This window comes from Oryctolagus cuniculus, chromosome 13 (assembly GCF_964237555.1).
Source record: "Oryctolagus cuniculus chromosome 13, mOryCun1.1, whole genome shotgun sequence".
In the NCBI taxonomy this organism is placed as follows: Eukaryota; Metazoa; Chordata; class Mammalia; order Lagomorpha; family Leporidae; genus Oryctolagus; species Oryctolagus cuniculus.
This window is the reverse complement of record NC_091444.1, coordinates 62202442-62224903: the sequence shown is the minus strand read 5'-3', so window position 1 is coordinate 62224903 and position 22462 is coordinate 62202442. Positions and strand designations below refer to the sequence as shown.

Sequence of the window (22462 nt, the reverse complement as noted above, 5' to 3'; positions counted from 1 at the left end):
TTGGGAAAAAAAATCACAATTTTAAAATGATCCATTTCCTGAGCTTAAAATTAAATGTGCCCTATATTACTTGAATATTTTCCATATTGCTAACCCCAAATATGCATAACATGCAAGTTCTATATGCAAATGACTGTAGGATTGCAAAGAAAGTGTTTTTCCCAGAAAGTGATTGCCTCTGATGACAGTCAGTAGAAAAGCATTTTTAAGCTGCAAGATACACACTGTTAACATGCTTTCCACTCTAAATATTGTGCATCCTTTGAGCACTTCTGGATTTTTCCTCCACACAGTTATGTTTTTCTATCCCTCCTTTTTTATTTTTCTCATTTTGCTGTTTGCTTGGTATTAGGTTTAGTGTTGGGCTTCAGCTTCAGGTTAGGAAGCTTTTGAAACAAAAGAGGTTTTGCTGAGTCTTTCTCATATTCAAAAGAATAAAGGCTGGGACAATGATTCCTCAGGATTGGCAAAACTCTTATTCCGTGGAGTTCCATGAACAAAGTTGATATTTTTTTATGGTCAAGGAAAAAAGGGTTATCATGAAGAATCTAAAATATCTTAGAAATTAAAATTTAAAGATAAATGAGGCTGGTGCCGTGGCTCAATAGGCTAACCCTCCGCCTGCAGCGCCGGCACACGGGGTTCTAGTCCCGGTCGGGGCGCCGGATTCTGTCCTGGTTGCTCCTCTTCCAGGCCAGCTCTCTGCTGTGGCCCGGGAGTGCATGGAGGATGGCCCAAGTGCTTGGGCCCTGCACCCCATGGGAGACCAGGAGAAGCACCTGGCTCCTGCCTTCGGATCAGCGCGGTTCGTCGGCCGCGGCGGCCATTGGAGGGTGAACCAATGGCAAAGGAAGACCTTTCTCTCTGTCCTCTCTCTCTCTCACTGTCCACTCTGCCTGTCAAAAAAGAAAAAAAAAGATAAATAATGTTAAATACTGGTGACAACTCAACCTGGGGATTTTTATTTTTTGTATTTTGGTTATTAGTCTATCATTAAGATGCACTCAAAGAGACTCTCTTTTATTGTATTCTTTAAATTTCAAACCTGTAAATTTATTTAGTTTTCTAAATGAAAAGTCATCAACAGAACATATTAATGGTTCAAACATCCAGGTTACAATTAAATTCTCAATTCTATGAATGGAACATTTTTTAAACCAAACTGATGACTTATCTAATAGTCCTGGAAAAGCTTTTCAGGAGTGAGTTCAACTTTAATAGACATGTAACTACTACCAAATTTCATTGTATTACTGGAATTAATTAATATCTTACAGATTTAACTTTTAGTCTACACACTGTAGATAGCCAAATGAAAAAGTCCACACACTCCAAAATTAGAAATGATTGACAGCATGTAAAAATACACTATTATGCGTACAGCAAGAGTTTTAGAATTAACTTCTGCTTTCCAAGGTAGTAGGACATGAATGGAACAATGGTGTATAACTAAACAAATCCTGCATTAAAAAAAAAATCAGCCCTATTTCACTTTTTTCTGAAGTAGCAATCAAGCTCTCTTTCTTTGAGCCATTCACTTAATTATTTAGGTCTCAGTTTGGGGTTGTTCATTATTTATTTCTTCAGTCACATGAAACATATATTTCAGAAGGAAACCCAGAAATATCTGAAGAATTAATAAAACTACAGCCTGATTAGTCTTTGAGTCGTAGTGGTCCCCTGCCATCACCACTTACAAATTTCCCTTCTGCAGTTGCAATGACCATTCATCAACTGTGCTCCAAAAATCTGAAGTGGAAAATTCCAGGAACAAATAATTCATGCTTTAATAACTTTAATACAACATATTCTTATAATTACTTTATCTTATTAGCCTTTGTCATTAAAGTTTGGTTTATAAATTAGGCATTATAAGACATTATCACAGATATGTATGTAAAGGAACAAATGTAGTAATATAGAGTTAGGTGCTGTCATTGGCTTCAGACATATATTAGGGACTTTGGAACATATCCCTTAAGGATAAGAACTACTGTATTGGTATTATTGACTTATGTATTCAATCAACAGATATTTATTGAGCACTGTGCATTACATATTAAAGTATATGTTTCAAGAGCTCCATCGAACAGGAATGGACAGACACAGAATAGGTTATTAGAACATAGCGCTATGAATGGAAATATGTGTATGTGCAGGATGTTACAGATGCTCAGTGAAAGGGCATCTCTGACAGTTTCAGGATTAGAAGAAGCGTATTGGAGATGCCACCTGAATGATGCTTCAAAATACTCAGGAATCAATTAGCAAAGGGTGAGAAAGGTGACTCTCCATGTAGAAAGAACAGCATGAACAAAGTTAAAATGGAGAAAAGCAGTCTGGCAGGTTCCGAGCTTGATCATAGAGCCTAAGGTAAGGTGGATCAAATTGGAAAGGGGGCACAGAACAGGACCTGGGGGCCTAACCTCCAGGGGGTCTTACGACTTTGTAGAGCCTCCATCATTTTTAATCAAAGGTAGTAAGATGACCATATTGGCTTTTAGATGGGGTGCTTTCATGGTCTTGGAGGATGTACTTGACATTGTAAGACTGGAGGCAGAAAGACCAATTTCGAGCACAAGCTTGAGATGATTTTTCGCAGAAGTCCTCAGCTTTACAGAAATAGACAAAGAGGATTACAGCACTGATCCAGGGTTTAGGCTTTTCCACAAGTGAGAGGAAAGTAGAGGGGCAAGTATTCTTCAAGTGATCAGTAGAAGGAGCAGGCACATGGTGAGGGATGGTGAGCTGGCAGCTTGCAAGAGATGAAAGAGCAGATTTAGTGTGACTGAGAGATTGAGGACATGGAGGGTAGGAGCCAGGGTCATATACAAAGGGGAGACCTTTGGAGTGCAATGATTATGACAGAGTAAGGTTTTGAATAGTCAATAGAATAATAGATCATCAGTCTAAGCATTGGATTGGCCCAGGATTGGGGTAAGATTTCAATGAGGGAACAGGAAGTGGACAAATGGGACAAATGAGACTGAGGGCAGGTTGAGTCACTTAAGGCATAGACCTTATGACAGGAAAGGGTTTCTTGTTTTCTTTTATAGTGAGAAATTAAGTGACAGTTCTAGAAATGGGATTGTTTTGTTAGGGAAAGGGAAGCGTAGGGTGTCCCCCCAATTGTAAATCGAGTGGCTACACTGTGGTGGAAGATATATGCCAGGAGTTGAGAAGAATTGTGGCCTGGAAGAAACGGAAGATGGCGGAATAGGAAGGGAGCACACTGATAGTCTGGGGAGAGATAGTTTAATAAAAGTGGAGATACTGCAGGTTCAAGGAAGAGTAGGGGAGGAAACAGCACAAGAAACTCTTCCGGAACGCGTGACTCACAGCGGACCTGCGTGGAGAGCGTGGGAGCCCACAGTTCGGGACATCAGCGGCAGACTCAACACACCAGCGCTGGAACGTGAGGTGAGCCGAACCTCAATAGCCCGAGACACCGGCAGGCAAGCGGAGAGAGGAGACTAGAGGGAACGACCCCCGGGGGGGGGAAGTTCACAAGGCTAACTGGAAGAGAGAGAGAGAGAGAAAAAAGGGTGACTAGTACGGACACGGGTTTCTCTCTCTCCGCTCACCTCTCAAGGGCGAGCAAGACAAAGAGCAGGCGCCATCTTGGACATACGTCATAAGCAGAGCGACCTCAGGTCTGCACCGGCCCTGAGCCTAGCAGAAAAACCTGACTCTGGGCGGGGCGAATTAACAGGAGATTAGGAGCTAGTAAATTTGTGGTGCTACTGAACTGAGACTGTGAAAAAAGAGACTGTGGGGGAGAGAACTCACGGAATTCACGTGAGCACTCTCCAGAGACGCTACAATTCCGTAACTTTGGCAACCCAGTGGGAGGCTGAAGGAGAATTTGAGCCCACTCTGAGGGCCGAACAGATTCCCTGTGGGGATCTTGGGAAAGAGCTTCCAATCTCTGGCTCCTGTGGGTATATCATTTGCCTGCTAACTACCTCCAACTTCGTTCAGCTGTGCGGAATTACTTCCCTTTTGAATCAAAAAAAAAAAAAAAAGAGAGAGAGAGAGAGATTTACCACGCCTAACCTGGGAGTGTCACCTTTGGCACACCAAACAGAGCTCTCAGGCCACACCCATCTCAAGCCCTAAGGCTCCATCAAAAACAGATAGTCCACTTAATCTAGAGTCATAGTATAACAAGAAAAAGCACCACAGTGAAGAAACCAAATATCTCCAATATGCCAAATAACAAACGCAAAAACCGAGGTAATAAAAACAAGGAAGTCACCATGACGCCCTCAAATGAAAAAGACACCCCAATTCAAGATTATGAAGATGATGACATAGAAGAAATGCAAGAAGCAGATCTCAAAAAATTGATAAGAACATTAAGAAGTTCTCAAAAACAAATTCTTGAACTACACAAATCCTTAATGGACAAGATAGAAAATCTCTCTCGTGAAAATGAAATATTAAGGAGGAATCAAAATGAAACGAAACAACTAGTACAACAGGAAACTGTGATAGTGACTGAAGTAAAGAATTCAATAGATCAAATGAAAAACACAATAGAGAGCCTTACAAACAGAATGGGTGAAGCAGAAGAGAGAATATCGGACTTAGAAGACAGAGAACAGGAAAGGATACAGTCAGACCAAAGAAAAGAAGAGGAAATTAGAAATCTGAAACATATTGTCGGGAATCTTCAGGATGCTATTAAAAAACCCAACATTCGGGTTCTAGGAGTTCCTGAAGGCATGGAGAGGGAAAAAGGATTAGAAGGCCTTTTTAGTGAGATATTAGCAGAAAATTTCCCAGGTTTGGAGAAGGACAGAGAAATCCTAGTACAGGAAGCCCACAGAACCCCTAATAAACACGACCAAAAGAGATCCTCACCACGACACGTTGTAATTAAACTCTCCACAGTGAAACATAAAGAAAAGATCCTAAAATGTGCAAGAGAGAAACGTCAGATTACTCTCAGAGGATCTCCAATCAGACTCACAGCTGACTTCTCATCAGAAACTCTACAAGCTAGGAGGGAATGGCGAGATATAGCCCAGGTACTAAGAGAGAACAACTGCCAGCCCAGAATATTATATCCTGCAAAGCTATCATTTGTGAATGAAGGTGAAATAAAGACTTTTCATTGCAAACAGAAATTGAAAGAATTTGTTGCCACTCGTCCAGCCCTGCAAAAGATGCTTAAAGATGTGTTACACACAGAAACACAGAAACACGGTCATCAATATGAAAGAAGGTAAAGGAAGGAAACCAAGGAAGGAAACCTCACAGCAAAAGATCACAGGGAATTCAAAGCATATATTAGAACTTATCTTTGGCAAATGGCAGGGCAAAGTTACCACTTATCATTAGTCACATTGAACGTGAATGGCCTGAACTGTCCAGTTAAAAGACACAGATTGGCTGATTGGGTTAAGGAACAAAACCCATCTATTTGCTGCTTACAAGAAACACATCTTTCCAACAAAGATCCATACAGACTGAAAGTGAAAGGCTGGAAAAAGATATACCATGCCAACAGAAATGAAAAAAGAGCGGGCGTAGCCATCTTAATATCGGACAACATAAACTTTACCACAAAAACTGTTAAGAGAGACAAAGAGGGACACTATATCATGATTAAGGGATCAATTCAACAGGAAGATATAACAATTATCAATGTATATGCACCTAACTACAGGGCACCAGTTTATCTAAAAGATTTATTAACGGACTTAAAGGGAGACTTAGACCCCAATACAGTAGTACTGGGGGACTTCAATACTCCACTCTCAGAAATAGACAGATCATCCGGTCAGAAGATCAACAAGGATACAGTAGATTTAAACGACACTATAGCCCAAATGGATCTAACAGATATATACAGAACTCTCAATCCTACAGCTAAAGATTTTACATTCTTCTCAGCAGTACATGGAAGCTTCTCTAGGATTGACCACATACTAGGCCATAAAGCGAGTCTCAGCAAATTCAAAAGAATTAGAATCATACCATGCAGCTTCTCAGACCATAAAGGAATGAAGTTGGAAATTACCAACTCAGGAATCCCTAGAGCATACACAAACACATGGAGATTGAACAACATGCTCCTGAATCAACAATGGGTCATAGAAGAAATCAAAAGAGAAATCAAAAACTTTCTGGAAGTAAATGAGGATAACAGCACAACATACCAAAACTTATGGGACACAGCAAAAGCAGTGTTAAGAGGAAAGTTTATATCAATAGGTGCCTACATCAAGAAATTGGAAAGACACCAAATAGATGAGCTTTCCATTCACCTCAAGGATCTAGAAAACCTACAGCAAATCAGACCCAAATCTAGTAGGAGAAGAGAAATAATTAAAATCAGAGAAGAAATCAACAGGATTGAATCAAGAAAAACATTACAAAAAATCAGCCAAACGAAGAGCTGGTTTTTTGAAAAAATAAACAAAATTGACACCCCATTGGCCCAACTAACTAAAAAAAGAAGAGAAAAGACCCAAATCAATAAAATCAGAGATGAAAAAGGAAATGTAACAACAGACACCACAGAAATAAAAAGAATCATCAGAAATTACTACAAGGACTTGTATGCCAGCAAACAGGGAAACCTATCAGAAATGGATAGATTCCTGGACACATGCAACCTGCCTAAATTGAACCAGGAAGACATCGAAAACCTAAACAGACCCATAACTGAGACAGAAATTGAAACAGTAATAAAGGCCCTCCCAACAAAGAAAAGCCCAGGACCAGATGGATTCACTGCTGAATTCTACCAGACGTTTAAAGAAGAACTAACTCCAATTCTTCTCAAACTATTCAGAACAATCGAAGAAGAGGGAGTCATCCCAAATTCTTTCTATGAAGCCAGCATCACCTTAATTCCTAAGCCAGAAAAAGATACAGCACTGAAAGAGAATTACAGACCAATATCCCTGATGAACATAGATGCAAAAATCCTCAATAAAATTCTCGCCAATAGAATGCAACAACACATCAGAAAGATCATCCACCCAGACCAAGTGGGATTCATCCCTGGTATGCAGGGATGGTTTAATGTGCGCAAGACAATCAATGTGATACACCACATTAATAGACTGCAGAAGAAAAACCATATGATTATCTCAATAGATGCCGAGAAAGCATTTGATAAAATACAACACCCGTTCATGATGAAAACTCTAAGCAAACTGGGTTTGGAAGGAACATTCCTCAATACAATCAAAGCAATCTATGAAAAACCCACAGCCAACATCCTATTGAATGGGGAAAAGTTGGAAGCATTTCCACTGAGATCTGGAACCAGACAGGGATGCCCACTCTCACCACTGCTATTCAATATAGTTCTGGAGGTTCTAGCCAGAGCTATTAGGCAAGAAAAAGAAATTAAAGGGATACAAATTGGGAAGGAAGAGCTCAAACTATCCCTCTTTGCAGATGACATGATTCTGTATTTAGGGGACCCAAAGAACTCTACTAAGAGACTATTGGAACTCATAGAAGAGTTTGGCAAAGTAGCAGGGTATAAAATCAATGCACAAAAATCAACAGCCTTTGTATACACAGACAATGCCATGGCTGAGGAAGAACTTCTAAGATCAATCCCATTCACAATAGCTACAAAAACAATCAAATACCTTGGAATAAACTTAACCAAGGATGTTAAAGATCTCTACGATGAAAATTACAAAACCTTAAAGAAAGAAATAGAAGAGGATACCAAGAAATGGAAAAATCTTCCATGCTCATGGATTGGAAGAATCAACATCATCAAAATGTCCATTCTCCCAAAAGCAATTTACAGATTCAATGCAATACCAATCAAGATACCGAAGACCTTCTTCTCAGATCTGGAAAAAATGGTGCTGAAATTTATATGGAGGCACAAGAGACCTCGAATAGCTAAAGCAATCTTGTACAACAAAAACAAAGCCGGAGGCATCACAATACCAGATTTCAGGACATACTACAGGGCAGTTGTAATTAAAACAGCATGGTACTGGTACAGAAACAGATGGATAGACCAATGGAACAGAATTGAAATACCAGAAATCAACCCAAACATCTACAGCCAACTTATATTTGATCAAGGATCTAAAACTAATTCCTGGAGCAAGGACAGTCTATTCAATAAATGGTGCTGGGAAAATTGGATTTCCACATGCAGAATCATGAAGCAAGACCCCTACCTTACACCTTACACAAAAATCCACTCCACATGGATTAAAGACCTAAATCTACGACCTGACACCATCAAGTTACTAGAGAACATTGGAGAAACCCTTCAAGATATTGGCACAGGCAAAGAATTTCTGGAAAAGACCCGGGAGGCACAGGCAGTCAAAGCCAAAATCAACTATTGGGATTGCATCAAATTGAGAAGTTTCTGTACTGCAAAAGAAACAGTCAGGAGAGTGAAAAGACAACCGACAGAATGGGAAAAAATATTTGCAAACTATGCAACAGACAAAGGGTTAATAACCAGAATCTACAAAGAGATCAAGAAACTCCACAAAAACAAAACCAACAACCCACTTAAGAGATGGGCCAAGGACCTCAATAGACATTTTTCAAAAGAGCAAATCCAAATGGCCAACAGGCACATGAAAAAATGTTCAAGGTCATTAGCAATCAGGGAAATGCAAATCAAAACCACAATGAGGTTTCACCTCACCCCGGTTAGAATGGCTCACATGCAGAAATCTACCAACAACAGATGCTGGCGAGGATGTGGGGAAAAAGGGACACTAACCCACTGTTGGTGGGAATGCAAACTGGTCAAGCCACTATGGAAGTCAGTCTGGAGATTCCTCAGAAACCTGAAGATAACCCTACCGTTCGACCCAGCCATCCCACTCCTTGGAATTTACCCAAAGGAATTTAAATTGGCAAACAAAAAAGCAGTCTGCACCCTAATGTTTATTGCAGCTCAATTCACAATAGCTAAGACCTGGAACCAACCTAAATGCCCATCAACGATAGACTGGATAAAGAAATTATGGGATATGTACTCTTTAGAATACTATACCGCAGTAAGAAACAACGAAATCCAGTCATTTGCAACAAAATGGAGGAATCTGGAACACATCATGCTGAGTGAAATAAGCCAGTCCCAAAGGGACAAATTCCATATGTTCTCCCTGATCGGTGACGACTGACTGAACACCAAGAGGGAAACCTGTTGGAGTGAGGTGGACACTATGGGAAATGGTGGCTTGATCAGCATAGCCCTGACTGTTAATGAACAACTAAATACATTATCCCTCTTAGTAGTTTTTTTTGTCTGTTCTACTTAATATGACTGGTTTAGATCTGTAATTGATGCACAGTTATTCTTAAGTGTTGAAAATTAACTGAAATGTGATGCCTGTTGAACATGGTGGTGGGAATGGGAGAGGGAAGAGATGTATAATTTGGGACATGCTCAGGCTGACTTGCCCCAAGTGGTGGAGTTGGAAGCATACCAGGGGATTCCAATTCAATCCCATCGAGGTGGCATGTACCAATGCCATCTCACTGTTCCAGGTGATCAGTTTCAGTTCACAGTTGGTCATGGTGAAGGGACTGGGAGTCAAAGGGAGCACATAGACAAGTCTAGTACCTGCTAACGCTAACTGATGGAGTAAATAAAGGGGAGAGTGATCCAACATGGGAAGTGAGAATCTCAGCAGACTCATAGAATGGCAGATGTCCTAAATAGCACTCTGGCCTCAGAATCAGCCCTAAAGGCATTCGGAGCTGGCTGAAAAGTTCATGAGAGTATTTCAGGCATGGAAAGCCAAGACACTCTGGCAAAAGATCTCTGCGAGTGAGATCCCAGTGGAAAGAACAGGCCATCAAAGAAGGAGGTACCTTTCTCTGAAGGGAGGAGAGAACCTCCACTTTGACTATGACCTTGTCTAAACAAGATAAGAGTCAGAGAACTCAGAGGGCTTCCATAGCCTTGGAAACTCATGACTGGAGCATAGGGAGATTACTGATGCCATAGACAGGAGTGTCAATTGGTAAAGTCAACAACAGGAGTCACTGTGCACTTACTCCTCATGTAGGATCTCTATCCTTAATGTGCTGTACATTGAGATTTAATGCTATAAGGAGTACTCAAACAATATATTTCACTTTGTGTTTCTATGGGGGTGCAAACTGTTGAAATCCTTACTTAATGCATACTAACCTGATCCTCTGTAAAAAAAAAAAAAAAAAAAAAGAAAGAAAGAAATTATCAATTCCCAACTTGACTCTCACTGGGATTAAACATGACAATAGGTCTGCTCTGATTTCATCATCATTTTAAAAAATCATCTATTATTTTTCACTTTATGTTTCTGTGTGGGAGCAAACTGTTGAAATCCATACTTAATGTATACTAAGCTGATCTTCTGTATATTAAGATAATCGAAAATGAATCTTGATGTGAATGGAAGGGGAAGGGGAGTGGGAAAGGGGAGGGTTGTGGGTGGGAGGGACGGTATGGGGGGAAAGCCATTGTAATCCATAAGTCGTACTTTGGAAATTTATATTCATTAAATAAAAGTTTAAAAAAAAAAAAAAAAAAAAGAATTGTGGCCTTAGGCTATGATTACTGCAGAGTGCTAAGGATTCTGGGAGGAGGCTGAGCCCACAGGAGAAGCTGTGTGCCTGGCGGAGGACTCCAAGTGTCCAGTGGGAAAGGCGGGAGACAGTGGAGTCATGTGAGGCATGATCAGGACAGACAACACCGAGAACAGTCTGAAAAAGCTCAGATAACCAGAACCAAGTTCATTGCAGGGGCTGGGGAGGGAGGCAGTTACTAAAGATGAGAGGCTTAAGTGGCATTGGAGACTGAAGGAGAAAGGGTCCTGAGTTCCTTTGGAAAGATGATTCATATGGAGTGATTCCTGAGTAAGGTTGGAGATGTGATGAGAGTGACTCATGGTAGTCGCCCGTCTGTCCACACAGACGGAGCCCACACAATGCAAGACTCTAGTGATGGAAGATCTCATTTTAGGCTGTGGCAAGTGCCAGTAAAGCATTATCTCTGATGTCTAACTCAAGAGACACATGGTTTTTCAACCTTCCTTGCAAGTTTACTTATTTAAGGGGTCTTCTAAAAGTTCATGGAAAATTCATATTGTAAAAAAAACTGCATAAATGTCAAGATTTTTGTACCCAAAAAATTTTTGTAGCATGAACTTTTGAAATCCCCTTGTCTATTACAGAATAAAATAATGATCAGAGTAACAAAATGTTATCTGTCATCTTGTGAATCTCTTTCCTAAAGATAAAATATTTTCTTTATTTTTATCTACATGGATATTATTTCTTCAGGACATACTGGCCCGACTTGGATGGAAAAATAAGAGAAGCATTAGTTTTACGAAGCGTTAAAGTTCGACTCCTTATAAGCTTCTGGAAGAAAACTGATCCCCTCACATTTAACTTTATTTCCTCTCTTAAAGCTATTTGCACTGAAATAGCCAACTGCAGTTTGAAAGTTGTAAGTATTATGTTGTAAGTACTATTGAATAAAAGAGTTCATACTCCTTGCATGTCTACGAAAACTGTAAGCATACACAGACATGTAAACTTCTAGTACAAGCTAGGATAATAATCTTTGGGAATGAAAAATACTTCAAAAGGTAGTTTAATTTTTCAACAATCATATACAGAAAAGGAGACCTGGTATTGCTGGAAATGTGTTAACTCTGTAGATCATCTTTGACTTTCCTCTGCTCCTCTGCACTGGACTCAGAACCATTAATCCTTTGAGTCTCAGTCTTTCCTAATTCTCTGTGCTATCATTCAAGAAATGAGCCCTGAGAAATGTGTAAGCCCTCTAGGTGATGGGGCTCTGCTTCTTGTGGCATTTCTATGTTCTTTCCACGCAGGGAACTCTCAATGCCCACAAAATATCACTACCTTGGTTAAGGGGACCTCATTTTCAAACAACAGGGAACACAATTAAAACTGCCATTCAGGCCGGCACCGCGGCTCACTAGGCTAATCCTCCGCCTTGCGGCGCTGGCACACAGGGTTCTAGTCCCGGTCGGGGCGCCAGATTCTGTCCCGGTTGCCCCTCTTCCAGGCCAGCTCTCTGCTGTGGCCAGGGAGTGCAGTGGAGGATGGCCCAAGTGCTTGGGTCCTGCACCCCATGGGAGACCAGGAGAAGCACCTGGCTCCTGCCATCGGATCAGCGCAGTGTGCTGGCTGCGGCGGCCATTGGAGGGTGAACCAACAGCAAAGGAAGACCTTCCTCTCTGTCTCTCTCTCTCACTGTCCACTCTGTCAAAAACAAAAACAAAACAAAACAAAAAAACACTGCCATTCAAAGAAGGAAAGATTGGGGGTCCCCTAGTGGTAAGCCATGAACAGTTAAAGGAGTTGATCCTAGTTCACAGTATCTTTGCAACAAAATTGTCTGAGAAACTTAGTAGGCTTCTGATCTACTTGCCTATAGCTATTTCCATGTTGTAATAGCCATGTCCAAGTGTTTCTGATGTACACATGGAGTACTTCAAAACATTCATAGAAAAATGGAATTAAAAGTTTATCTTAGTGGGGGGGGTATCATGCACAGTTTTTTCACAACACATTTTCCACAAACTATTTGAAGATACTTTGTCATTCCCAAACTTTTCTCACCCATATTCATTCATATTCTCCCTCCCTCTCTTCCTCTCTCCCCCATGGTACCTCAGTGGTACCCTCAGACCTGAATGGGAAGATTATACCAAGCATAATGACACCAATTATTTGTGATTTGCTACAGGACTGAGTCTTAATCAGCCTTGGTTACAAAAAGAATTTTTCAAAGTTGTCCAGGCACAATCAAGTTTCCCAGCTCTTTGGAATAGTGAACATCTGATCTATCTAGTCTCTTATTTCTGCTTGAAAAATCAACCAATCCTTCCCTTAGCTTATTTATTGGATCCAGGCCCCAGCTTTGATTTGCAGCAGATTTGGGGGATCAAAGGAGAAGTTGGTACAGCCTCAGAAAGCCAGGCAGAGATACAGGAGAACTGATCCTGGGTTTTCAGTATCTTTCTGTGGACAAGAGAATGCCTAGGATTATTTCAGCTCAAGGACAACATGTTTTTCAGATAATTACAGTGTTTACTAAGCTCCATGGAAACTCAAATGAGACAAGGAACCAGGTGTCTAGTTCACTATCATATTCTCACTGCCTAGCATGATGTTTGTCATGAAATGTGTGAAACAAATTGAATGAGTGAATGCATGAATAAATGAAGTTAAAGGGAGCTAACCAAAGGCAGAGTGGGAAGAAAGATTCTATGAGCCAGTGAAGCAGGGAGCAAATACCAGACCAAGGCCTGAGTCCCAGGCCTAGTTAGCCATTTTCTGCCAGTGTGTAGCCCAGTGAAGTCATGCACTCCAGAAGTCAGTATGTGTAAGGTCAGAGGAGCACTGCTAACAGACTTGCAAGGTCTAGAGACAGTAAAGAGGAGAGTGTCTGGGCCTTGGGCACTGAATCTGGTGTACTTGCTCCATCTCCTTTCTCAGTTTCCCTTAGATCCTGTCAATGGGTTCCTACTACTGCCCCCCCCCCCCCGCTGCTTCCTGACACCACAGTACTCCTGCTACTAAGGCCCCTACAGTTGACAACTCTCCAGAGTATGAAATGTAAAGGGCTTCATTGGAGATTTGCAAGAGAGTGCAAGGAAAGCAGAATACATTGTTTTAAGCTCTATAGTACTTCATCAACTTCAGCTCTTTGAGTCATGTTCTTTGAATAAATCAAGCATTGTTAGCTCACTGCTACCCATTTTGTAAAACACAGGCCATCTCTTTTTAGGAGAGGCAAGGTGGAAAAGAAAGCTACGGTCCCAATATCTAGAACACAGATAGGTGTTGAGCTCTTCCAAGATAAGTGGGTGTTGGAATATTGCATATGGCCAGTCTTCAGGAGCCTTGGGCTCTGAACAAGCAGATGGCTTGGGAACCAGGCAGGGAAGCTTGGTCCTTAGAGGAGTGGACACACTTTCTCTGGCATTGATGTGGGTTTGCATCCATTAGGGGGTCCTAGAATGAGGCTGCAACTCACAAGATTATCCCAGTTGACCAAGTTTTAATTTTTTCATAAATTAGCAAATCACATTTGAAATGTGTTTGTTGTCATCCATAACATATATCTAAAATCTCAATAAATAAGATCTAATTTTTGCTATCATTTTAACCTCGCAGATAAAACAGCTTTTCCTCTTTGGGACCATTTTTGACTTCCTTCAACAAATGAATTCTCATAACAGCCTCAGGCTGTGACTTCATCCTTGACTTAATATAGGGTGTATACTTTATTATTTTTCCAGTCCACATTAGTTCTATAATCCTCTTTCAAAAATTTACTATCTATTTATTTGAGAGGCAGACAGAGAGCTCCTATCTGCTCATTCACTCCTCAAATGCCCATAATGGCAGGCACTGAGCCAGGCCAAAGTTGGGAACCAGGACCTCAATCTAGGAACTCAGCTACTTGAGCCATCACCTGCTGCTTCCCAAATGTGGGTTAGTAGGAAACTGGAATCAGGAGTAGACCAGCCAAGACTCAAACCCCGGATTTGAACCAGGCATTCCAACATGGGATGTGGACATTCTAAACAGAATCCTAACAGCTAAGCTAAATACCCATCCCTATAAGGGAGTACCTTTTTGTAAAGGAAACAGTCAAATATGTGGACATGTGTTACAGGAGAATGTCCAAATAATGTGACTGCTGTTTTTGAGTGATGACACCCTCACTAGCCCTGTAACCTCATGAAGTTTTAACTCTATTTTAAAAGCATTTACTGGGTAAGTCAATTTAAAGAGCCCACAAACCAATGCAGTTTTTCAGAAGGCAAGAAGTAAGGATATAAAGGTGGATCAACTAGCATTCCCCCATAAGCATGGTAATGTGGCCTTCAAAGAATGGTCCTCTGGCTGAGGAATAGATAGGTCTTCAGTAGTAGATTTTGGTCTGTGCACCATGGATCTCAAAAGTTTTACTAAAATTCAGAATTTAGGGACAAGCAGTTTCCTTACTGATCATCTAGTTTATTGTCCCTCCTCTAACCTGGAAAGAAGGTAAAGACCAACTCTCAGTACTTTCTGAAATCAAATTGGAACACTTTGTACTTTTAAAAATATAAATTATATCTTCTTTTTGTTCCTTTGAACACGTATGATGCCACAACTCATTCTGGAAAGATGCCAGGCAGTTCTGAAAATGCTCAACATTTTCCAACATGGAGGAGACCTGAGACCTCCACCACTGACTGGTTGCTTCCCATGAAATCAGTAATTGGAGACCCATGAGCTTCACTTTGGAAGCTTCATCTAAGCACTTAGCAGGTTTAGAAGCGCAGCCTGACCACTCTTGCTCTCAGCAATCCAACTCTTGAATCCCCCATCCCTAGCCTTGGGTGAACTGAAATGCTACTTTGGAGGTTATAAAGTTGAAGTTAGGATTAATAGAAGTTGTGGTTTTTGCTGAGTGTTCTATTAAAAGAGCTTGTACCCTTAAGTGTTTAGATAGAAAAGATTTGTTCTGGTGGCAAAATCTCTTTCGATCTTTGCAAATCCCCAATTTATTTAGCTATTCATTGATATAAACTATGCAACATGTAAAAATATCCGTTCAGTTCACTGGCATGCTTGGCAGAAAGCACCCTGAGGCACGCAGTAAATGCCAGTGCACCCTAATGAATAGGACAATGAGAATTAAACAAGCTTCTGACTCTCATCTTGTTGAAAGACTGAATTTTTTGTCCATTTTGTAGCTTAAAACTGTTGATTAGAGACTTAGTTGAGCATGCTAATTTTCTCTTTTGTTCCTATATACATTTAAGAACAAAAAAGTAGCTTCCTTTATACAAAGCAACAAGATTATGGTTTTTAATAACCCAGTAGGAGGTCTATTGTTGATATTTGGATAATACACTCTTTTGTACTCTTGAACAAGACCAGAAACATGCTTTATTCACCTGCTTTTTTTTTTCTTACAGAAATTTTTTGATCTGGAAAGAGAAAATGCTTGTGCTGCAAAGGAACAAAAGAATCACACCTTTCCTAAATTAAATCGCAACAAATACATGGTGACAGATGGAGCAGCTTATATTGGTAAGTGTCAAAGCAGAGCCTTGAGACCCTTGGCTGATGGGAAGACCTGGAGGTCAGTCAACAGGAGGAGTAGGGAAAGGAGCTCTTTAGCCAAACATCATCTCCTCTATGACCTAACTCATTCTAGGAAACCATAGGAGATGCATTCTCAGCAATGTTTTGTAGAAATTCTTTGGGCTACTGTCCTCATTTATAGGTGAGGAGGTCAGTGATTCACAAAGTCCTGGTGCTGGAACCAGCATGGTGCTCACTCCCTTGCCCACAGAACCATGCCAGTCTTTTATGAGTCCTGGGAGGCAAGCATTGGAGACCTTCAGTAACATAACATTACCCAGGCAATGAGCCCACCCCTGCAGTTTCCTGAATGTCTTACTTTGGGACAATTTACTTGAGCACTCTAAAATTTCAGTTTCCTCATCTGCATAATGGAATTTATAATTTCTACTTCATTGGATGAAATTTAAATGTGATAATATATGCAAAGTACCTGGAACATAGATAACACCTGATGATTGCCAGCTACCACTCTATAGGTAATACAGCTCCAGAAGCAGAAACCATTATGTATTGGTGGAATTATTTACTTTTGTATCAAATCTGTTCCAATATTCCATGATGTCTGTGAATTCAGGGCAACGCCTTAACTTGTCATAGCTCATAGGAAGAGTTTAAATTATCTATAAAAAGAAGGCACATGCCATCCAAAATTAGCAGTATGGTTACTGTGTAGCACACATGAAATGGCACCCTAAAAAGCAGAAAATATATGCTTCTGAAATGCTGATATATGGAATTTCTTAATTTCTCAATCTCGAATTCAGTGAATAAGAACTTTACCCTTTTAACTTTGTACAGTACTTGATTTATCTTTTTATTATTTTAGCAGCATTGTCAATAGGGAGGGCAGCTTCTGTTATCTGCAGTTTAAAGTTGAAGCCACAGATATGAAATGATCAGGCCATGCGGACATTAGGGGGAAGAGGCTAGCACTAGAATACAGGGAACCTAGCCACTGCTGTTAGCCATTTGGAGAGTTACTACCTGCCAGCCCAATGTGAAGATGTTCCATCTTTTCTCATCTTTAATGGCTATAGTATCACATTAACATTGAGTACAGAAGTGATTTTAAAATGGCATTCTAGTTTCTCTGGAATCTGAGAATATTATTTACTGTTGTTTGTCTCAGTATCTCAAAATGTGATTATTTGGATTTTCTCATGTTTAACAGGTCGGAGTTAATCGAATGAAATCAGCTTTTATTAAACTGAGTGTCAAAACCCTCAATCATTTAATAAAAAGGGAAAGCTTTCGATTCAGTTATTGAGAAATGCAGAGATGGATCAGGTTTCAGAAACAGAAGAGTTTAAAGACGCAGTTCTAGCTTTTTGTTAGATTACACTCACACTTTAAACCATCTGTGAATTCCAGCATTGAGAGTTAAAAGCTGGAGGATGGTAGGAAGTTATTTAATCTCTTTAACCCCCATACCACTATCAAAGAGTTATTGCTATTATTTTCCTTTTACAGATAAATAAACAATGGTTAAACAAAATATCTGAAAGGCTCCTAACCACTGTCCCTATCTAGTTTCATTGTAAAGATTGCTTGCTCCTTTCCTTCATCTTCCGTACATAATACTTCTTTAACTGAGTATATGTTTCACATAACATTTTAGCAAAACAAATCCCACAACATCAACCACCTAAACTATAATTCCATTTACATAAATTCAGACTACTAAGAGAAAATTCAGTGATATTTTAAATAATTATCAGCATGTTCTGGAAATCCCAAGTTGTCACTCATACACTTGCTGGGAATACAAAATTAAGAAAATTTACACTGGACATGTCATGGAATTACGGCTCCATTAAATTTTCACAACACTTACAGAAGGATCTGCAAAAAGTGTTATCTCTCTGACTTTTTGAATTCTCCAGAATATATTTGAGTCAAGTGCCTCAAACTTGGCTGATGGGAGGTGAGGCTATGGTAGGGAATGAACACACTCAGCAGTCTCATATAGCTTCCCAACAAGGTCTTGCACACTCACTGGAATGTTCCTTTGAAACATACTACAGCTCTGGCAACTAGGGCCTCAACATGCATTTTGGGGGGAAAGGGGATGCTGATGCTGCATCCCAATTAAAAGTTTTTGAAGCATATATGTGATTTTGATGTTTGCCCAAACCATTGGGAAGTGAAATATGGAAAAACTGGATCACACTGGTGTAGAAATTACTGTGTTTGCATGTGAAAGCATCACAAGATGCTGGACCTTGGCTCTATCCAATGCATTGAAGGAAAAAAACAGTGTGTAGAGACCTGAAAATATTATGTGTTATTTGGTAGATGATTCACTAATTTATAGCAAAAAAAAATCCATCCAAATGTATGCCTTTCGTGAAGCTGCTGACAACACCATTGTGATGTTTATTAGCAGAGGAAGGTGATAGGGGGAGATCATTCTGTGTGCTGACAAATCTGACTTAATAACTTGGTATTCTTAAACTGTGAGAAATAAATTTAAGAATAGAACGAGAGACAAAGGAATCATTTTCCAATATGCCAAGAGGGTACACACTTAGAAAGTCTTCAGTTCCCTTTATGGAACCAGCTCTTATTGAAAGAGAACAAAACTTGGAGCTTAGAACAGACTTGGGCTGGTGGTACTTTATAAAATAACTTTTTCAGTCTTGACCTTGCTCAGAATTGTTCAGTGAGAATACATCTTGGTTTATAGTATTGTATTTACTTCATAGAGTCTGAGATCTGAGTCCTCCATGATTAGTGTTCACCTCTTTGACCTCCTAATCCTAATCTGTAAGGTGGAGGTAAATCCTACCAACCATATGAAATAATGACACAAACGCAAACTACAGTGGTTTGCTCATAGCAGGAACTTAACAAATGATACTTTCTCTACTCTCAAAGTCTCATATATTCCAACTTCATCCCTCACTCCTCCCCTTCATGTTTCAATATCCCAGCCACATTGTGTGTCCTCAGGAAGTAACCCTCCCCTTGAGGGTGTGGCTCTCCATTTTCCTATCAAATTTCTATGTATCTCTGATTACTCAGTAGAATGCTCCTTTCCTTACATTTTGAACCAGAGAGAAATTCCTTCTCTCCTTCCCTCATGGCATTGTGTAAATCCATCTCTTACACTATCATGTATGTTTTATTTCCTTCCTGGACTCCTTGAAGGCAGGGACAGTCATTTTATTTCATATTCAAAACCCCTAACATTGTACCTGTAGACTTTAAGCACTCAGTAAATAAGTATACATTAAATGACAATAAAAATTATAGAAATAAATGGTTGTGTGGCCTCAGGGGAGAAACCATTGTTCTCTCTCTCAGGAACACTCTTTGTTGGATACCAGAGACCAGAGACGCATGTAAGAGTTATGGGTAGTCCAGTCCTTTCTTAGCTGCCATCTTGAAGATGGACTACATGTGCATAGCAGTAGACATTATCAGCCTGTTCTGGGGCAAGTCCAAGAATGAATACCTGACATAGCTGAATCATGTCCCCTTAAAACCCATATGTTGAGGAACAACTTGAGGGATTAAGATGGTGGAGTAGGGATGGAGCTTACTGTTACAGCCTAGCAGAAGATAGTTTAAAAAGTAGAGTGCAGTCTCAGGGAAGAGTTAGGGAGAAAATGGCAGAGGAAACTATATGAAAATTAGAGGGATATGTAGAACTATGTGTGCACAACAATGTGTGCACACAGATGCACAATACAGGACCCCAGCAACCAGGAGCCTCTGCACCAGCTTTGGAAAGTGAGGTAAGATCAGTCTGCAAGAGCCCAAGCCACCAGTGATAAGCTGCAGGAAGAGCCTGGAGAGAATCAGGCTTAGAGCTCTGTGGGGATAGTTTACCTGCCAAACTAATTGAGAAAAAATGGAAGGGGGCACATTTCTCTCTCCCCAATCACCCTGCAATGGCATCCTGTAACAAGCCGATAGAGTGGGCACCATTTTGGACATACGTAAGAGCTGTGCCAGTTCGTATCCATGCCCAGTGACCAAGTGGAGACACCAGAGTCTGGTGGGGAGAACTGGCAGGGAGCTGGGCGCTCATGACTTTGGGAGGCTTGTGTGCTGGGACTTCGGGCTGTCATTGTAGGAGACTACACACACTCAGGGCTCCTTGATTCCCTGGTGCAAGACATTGCTACAGAATCTGTGTTTACACTGAGAACTTCAAAGATCCTTTGTGTGGTTCTGTGGCAATGCTGATGAAGATTATACCCACTGGGGCTAGCACCCAGGCATTGGTCTTGTTGAGGAGAGGAGGTGAGCCAACTATGCCAACAGAGCAGAAGAAACCTGGCCTCTGATTTAAAAAAGAAAAAAAAAAGATTTACCACACCCAGTGGAGGTGTCACCTTGGACACTCCCTTCACCCTGGAGCGCTGAACAGCTCTCTGGCCACACCTACCACATGCCTCTCAGTATGCACTGAAAAATTAGATACTTCACTAATCCATAGAAGCATACTCCAAAGACAAAAGCTTCTACAGTGAAAAAACATAGAAGAAACCAATGACAATCTCTACAAACACCAAATAATAAACACACCAATTCAAGAAATAAAAATAAGGAAGACAATGTGACGCTCCCACATAACACAATATTTCAATACTAGACTGTGATGATGAAGAGATTGAAGAAATGCCATAAATAGAATTCAAAAATATTGATGATAGGATTATTAGAATCAGAAGCAAATGAAATCTATACATCACGTGAAAGATTTCTCCTATGAAATTTAGATCTTAAAGGGAAATCAATGAAATACGAGAAATGAAAATTTCAGTAGAGTAAATAAAAATGCAGTGGAAAGCCCTAACAGAATCAGTAAAGCAGAAGAAAGGCTATCTGACTTAGAAGATTAGAAGACAAAGTGCAGGAAATTATACAATCAGACCAAACACAAGAAAAAGAAAATAGAAAAATAAAAAGCTCTGTTGGGGATCTACAGGCTACTATCAAATGACCCAACATATGGGTCCTAGGAGTTCCTGAAGGCATGGACAGAGAGAAAGGTTAGAAGGCCTGTTTAGTGAAATAATAGCAGAAAACTTCCCTGGTTTGGAGAAAGAAAGGGACATCTAAGTACAGGAAGCACAAAGAACTCCTAATAGACATGACCAGAAAAGATCCTTGCCATGAAACTTTGTAATCAAACCACAGTAAAACATAAATAGAAGATTCTAAAATATGCATGAGAGAAATGCCAAATTACTTACAGAGGATCTGCAGTTAGACTCACAGCAGATTTCTCATCAGAAACTCTACAGGATAGGAGAGAATGGTGAGATATATCCAAGTCTTTTTTTTTATAAAAGATTTATTTATTTGAAATAGTTACACAGAGAGGTAGAGACAGAGAGAAAGGTCTTCTATCCGCTGGTTCACTTCCCAAATGGCTGCAACGGCCAGAGCTGAGCTGATCCGAAGGCAGGAGCTAGGAGCTTCCTCTAGGTCTCCCACGTGGGTGCAGGGGCCCAAGGACTTGGGCCATCTTCTGCTTTCCAGGCAATAGTGGAGAGCTGGATCGGAAGTGGAGCAGCTGGGACTAGAACTGGAGCCTATATGAGATGCCAGTGCTTCAAGCCAGGACTTTAACCTGCTGCGCCTCTTTTTTTCTGTAATCCAGAATACTGTAGCCTGCAAAGTCTTCATTTATGAACAAAGGTGAAATAAAGACCTTCCATAATAAACAGAAATTGAAATAATTTATCATTACCCAGCCAGTCTTGCAAAAGATTCTTAAGGATGTGCTACACTCAAACACAGAAACATGGATATCACTATGAAGGAAGGTGAAGGCAAAAAATCTCCCAATAAAAGTACAAAGGAAATCCAAGGTTAAAAAATAGGAATATTTATGGGAAAATGGCAGAGCAAAGTTGCTACTTATCAGTAGTCACCTTGTATGCAAATAGCATCAACTCTCCAGGTAAAAGACACAGACTGGCTGAATGAATTAAAAAAACAAAACCTATCTATTTGCTGCCTACAAGAAATACATCTCACCAACAAAGATGCATGCAGACTGAAAGTCAAAAAATAGGGAAATGTTCCATGCCAACAAAAAACAAAAAAGAGCTGGAGTAGCCATCCTAATATCAGACAAAAAAGACTTTAACACAAAAAAACTGTTAATAATGATTAAGGGATCAACAGGAAGATGTAACTATTATAAACATGTATGTACCTAATTACATGACACATGGCTATTTAAAAGAAATGTTACAGGATCTAAAGAGAGAATTGACTCAAATACAGTAGTAATATAGGATTTTAATACCCCACTTTGAGCAATGGACAGATCAACCAGACAGAAAATCAACAGGGAAACAGCAGA

At 40.2% G+C, this 22462-nt stretch overlaps 1 protein-coding gene across 8 annotated transcripts in view; it reads left to right on the top strand.

The window, feature by feature from the left end:
* Positions 1–22462, top strand: part of PLD5 (phospholipase D family member 5) — a 415385-nt gene that overhangs the window by 382849 nt on the left and 10074 nt on the right. For all 8 annotated transcript variants that reach the window (XM_051820761.2, XM_070055590.1, XM_070055589.1 and 5 more), the window contains 2 exons: positions 11290–11458; positions 15963–16077. In XM_051820761.2, coding sequence (XP_051676721.1) covers positions 11290–11458; positions 15963–16077 — 284 coding nt within the window. The remainder of the gene's footprint in view (positions 1–11289; positions 11459–15962; positions 16078–22462) is intronic.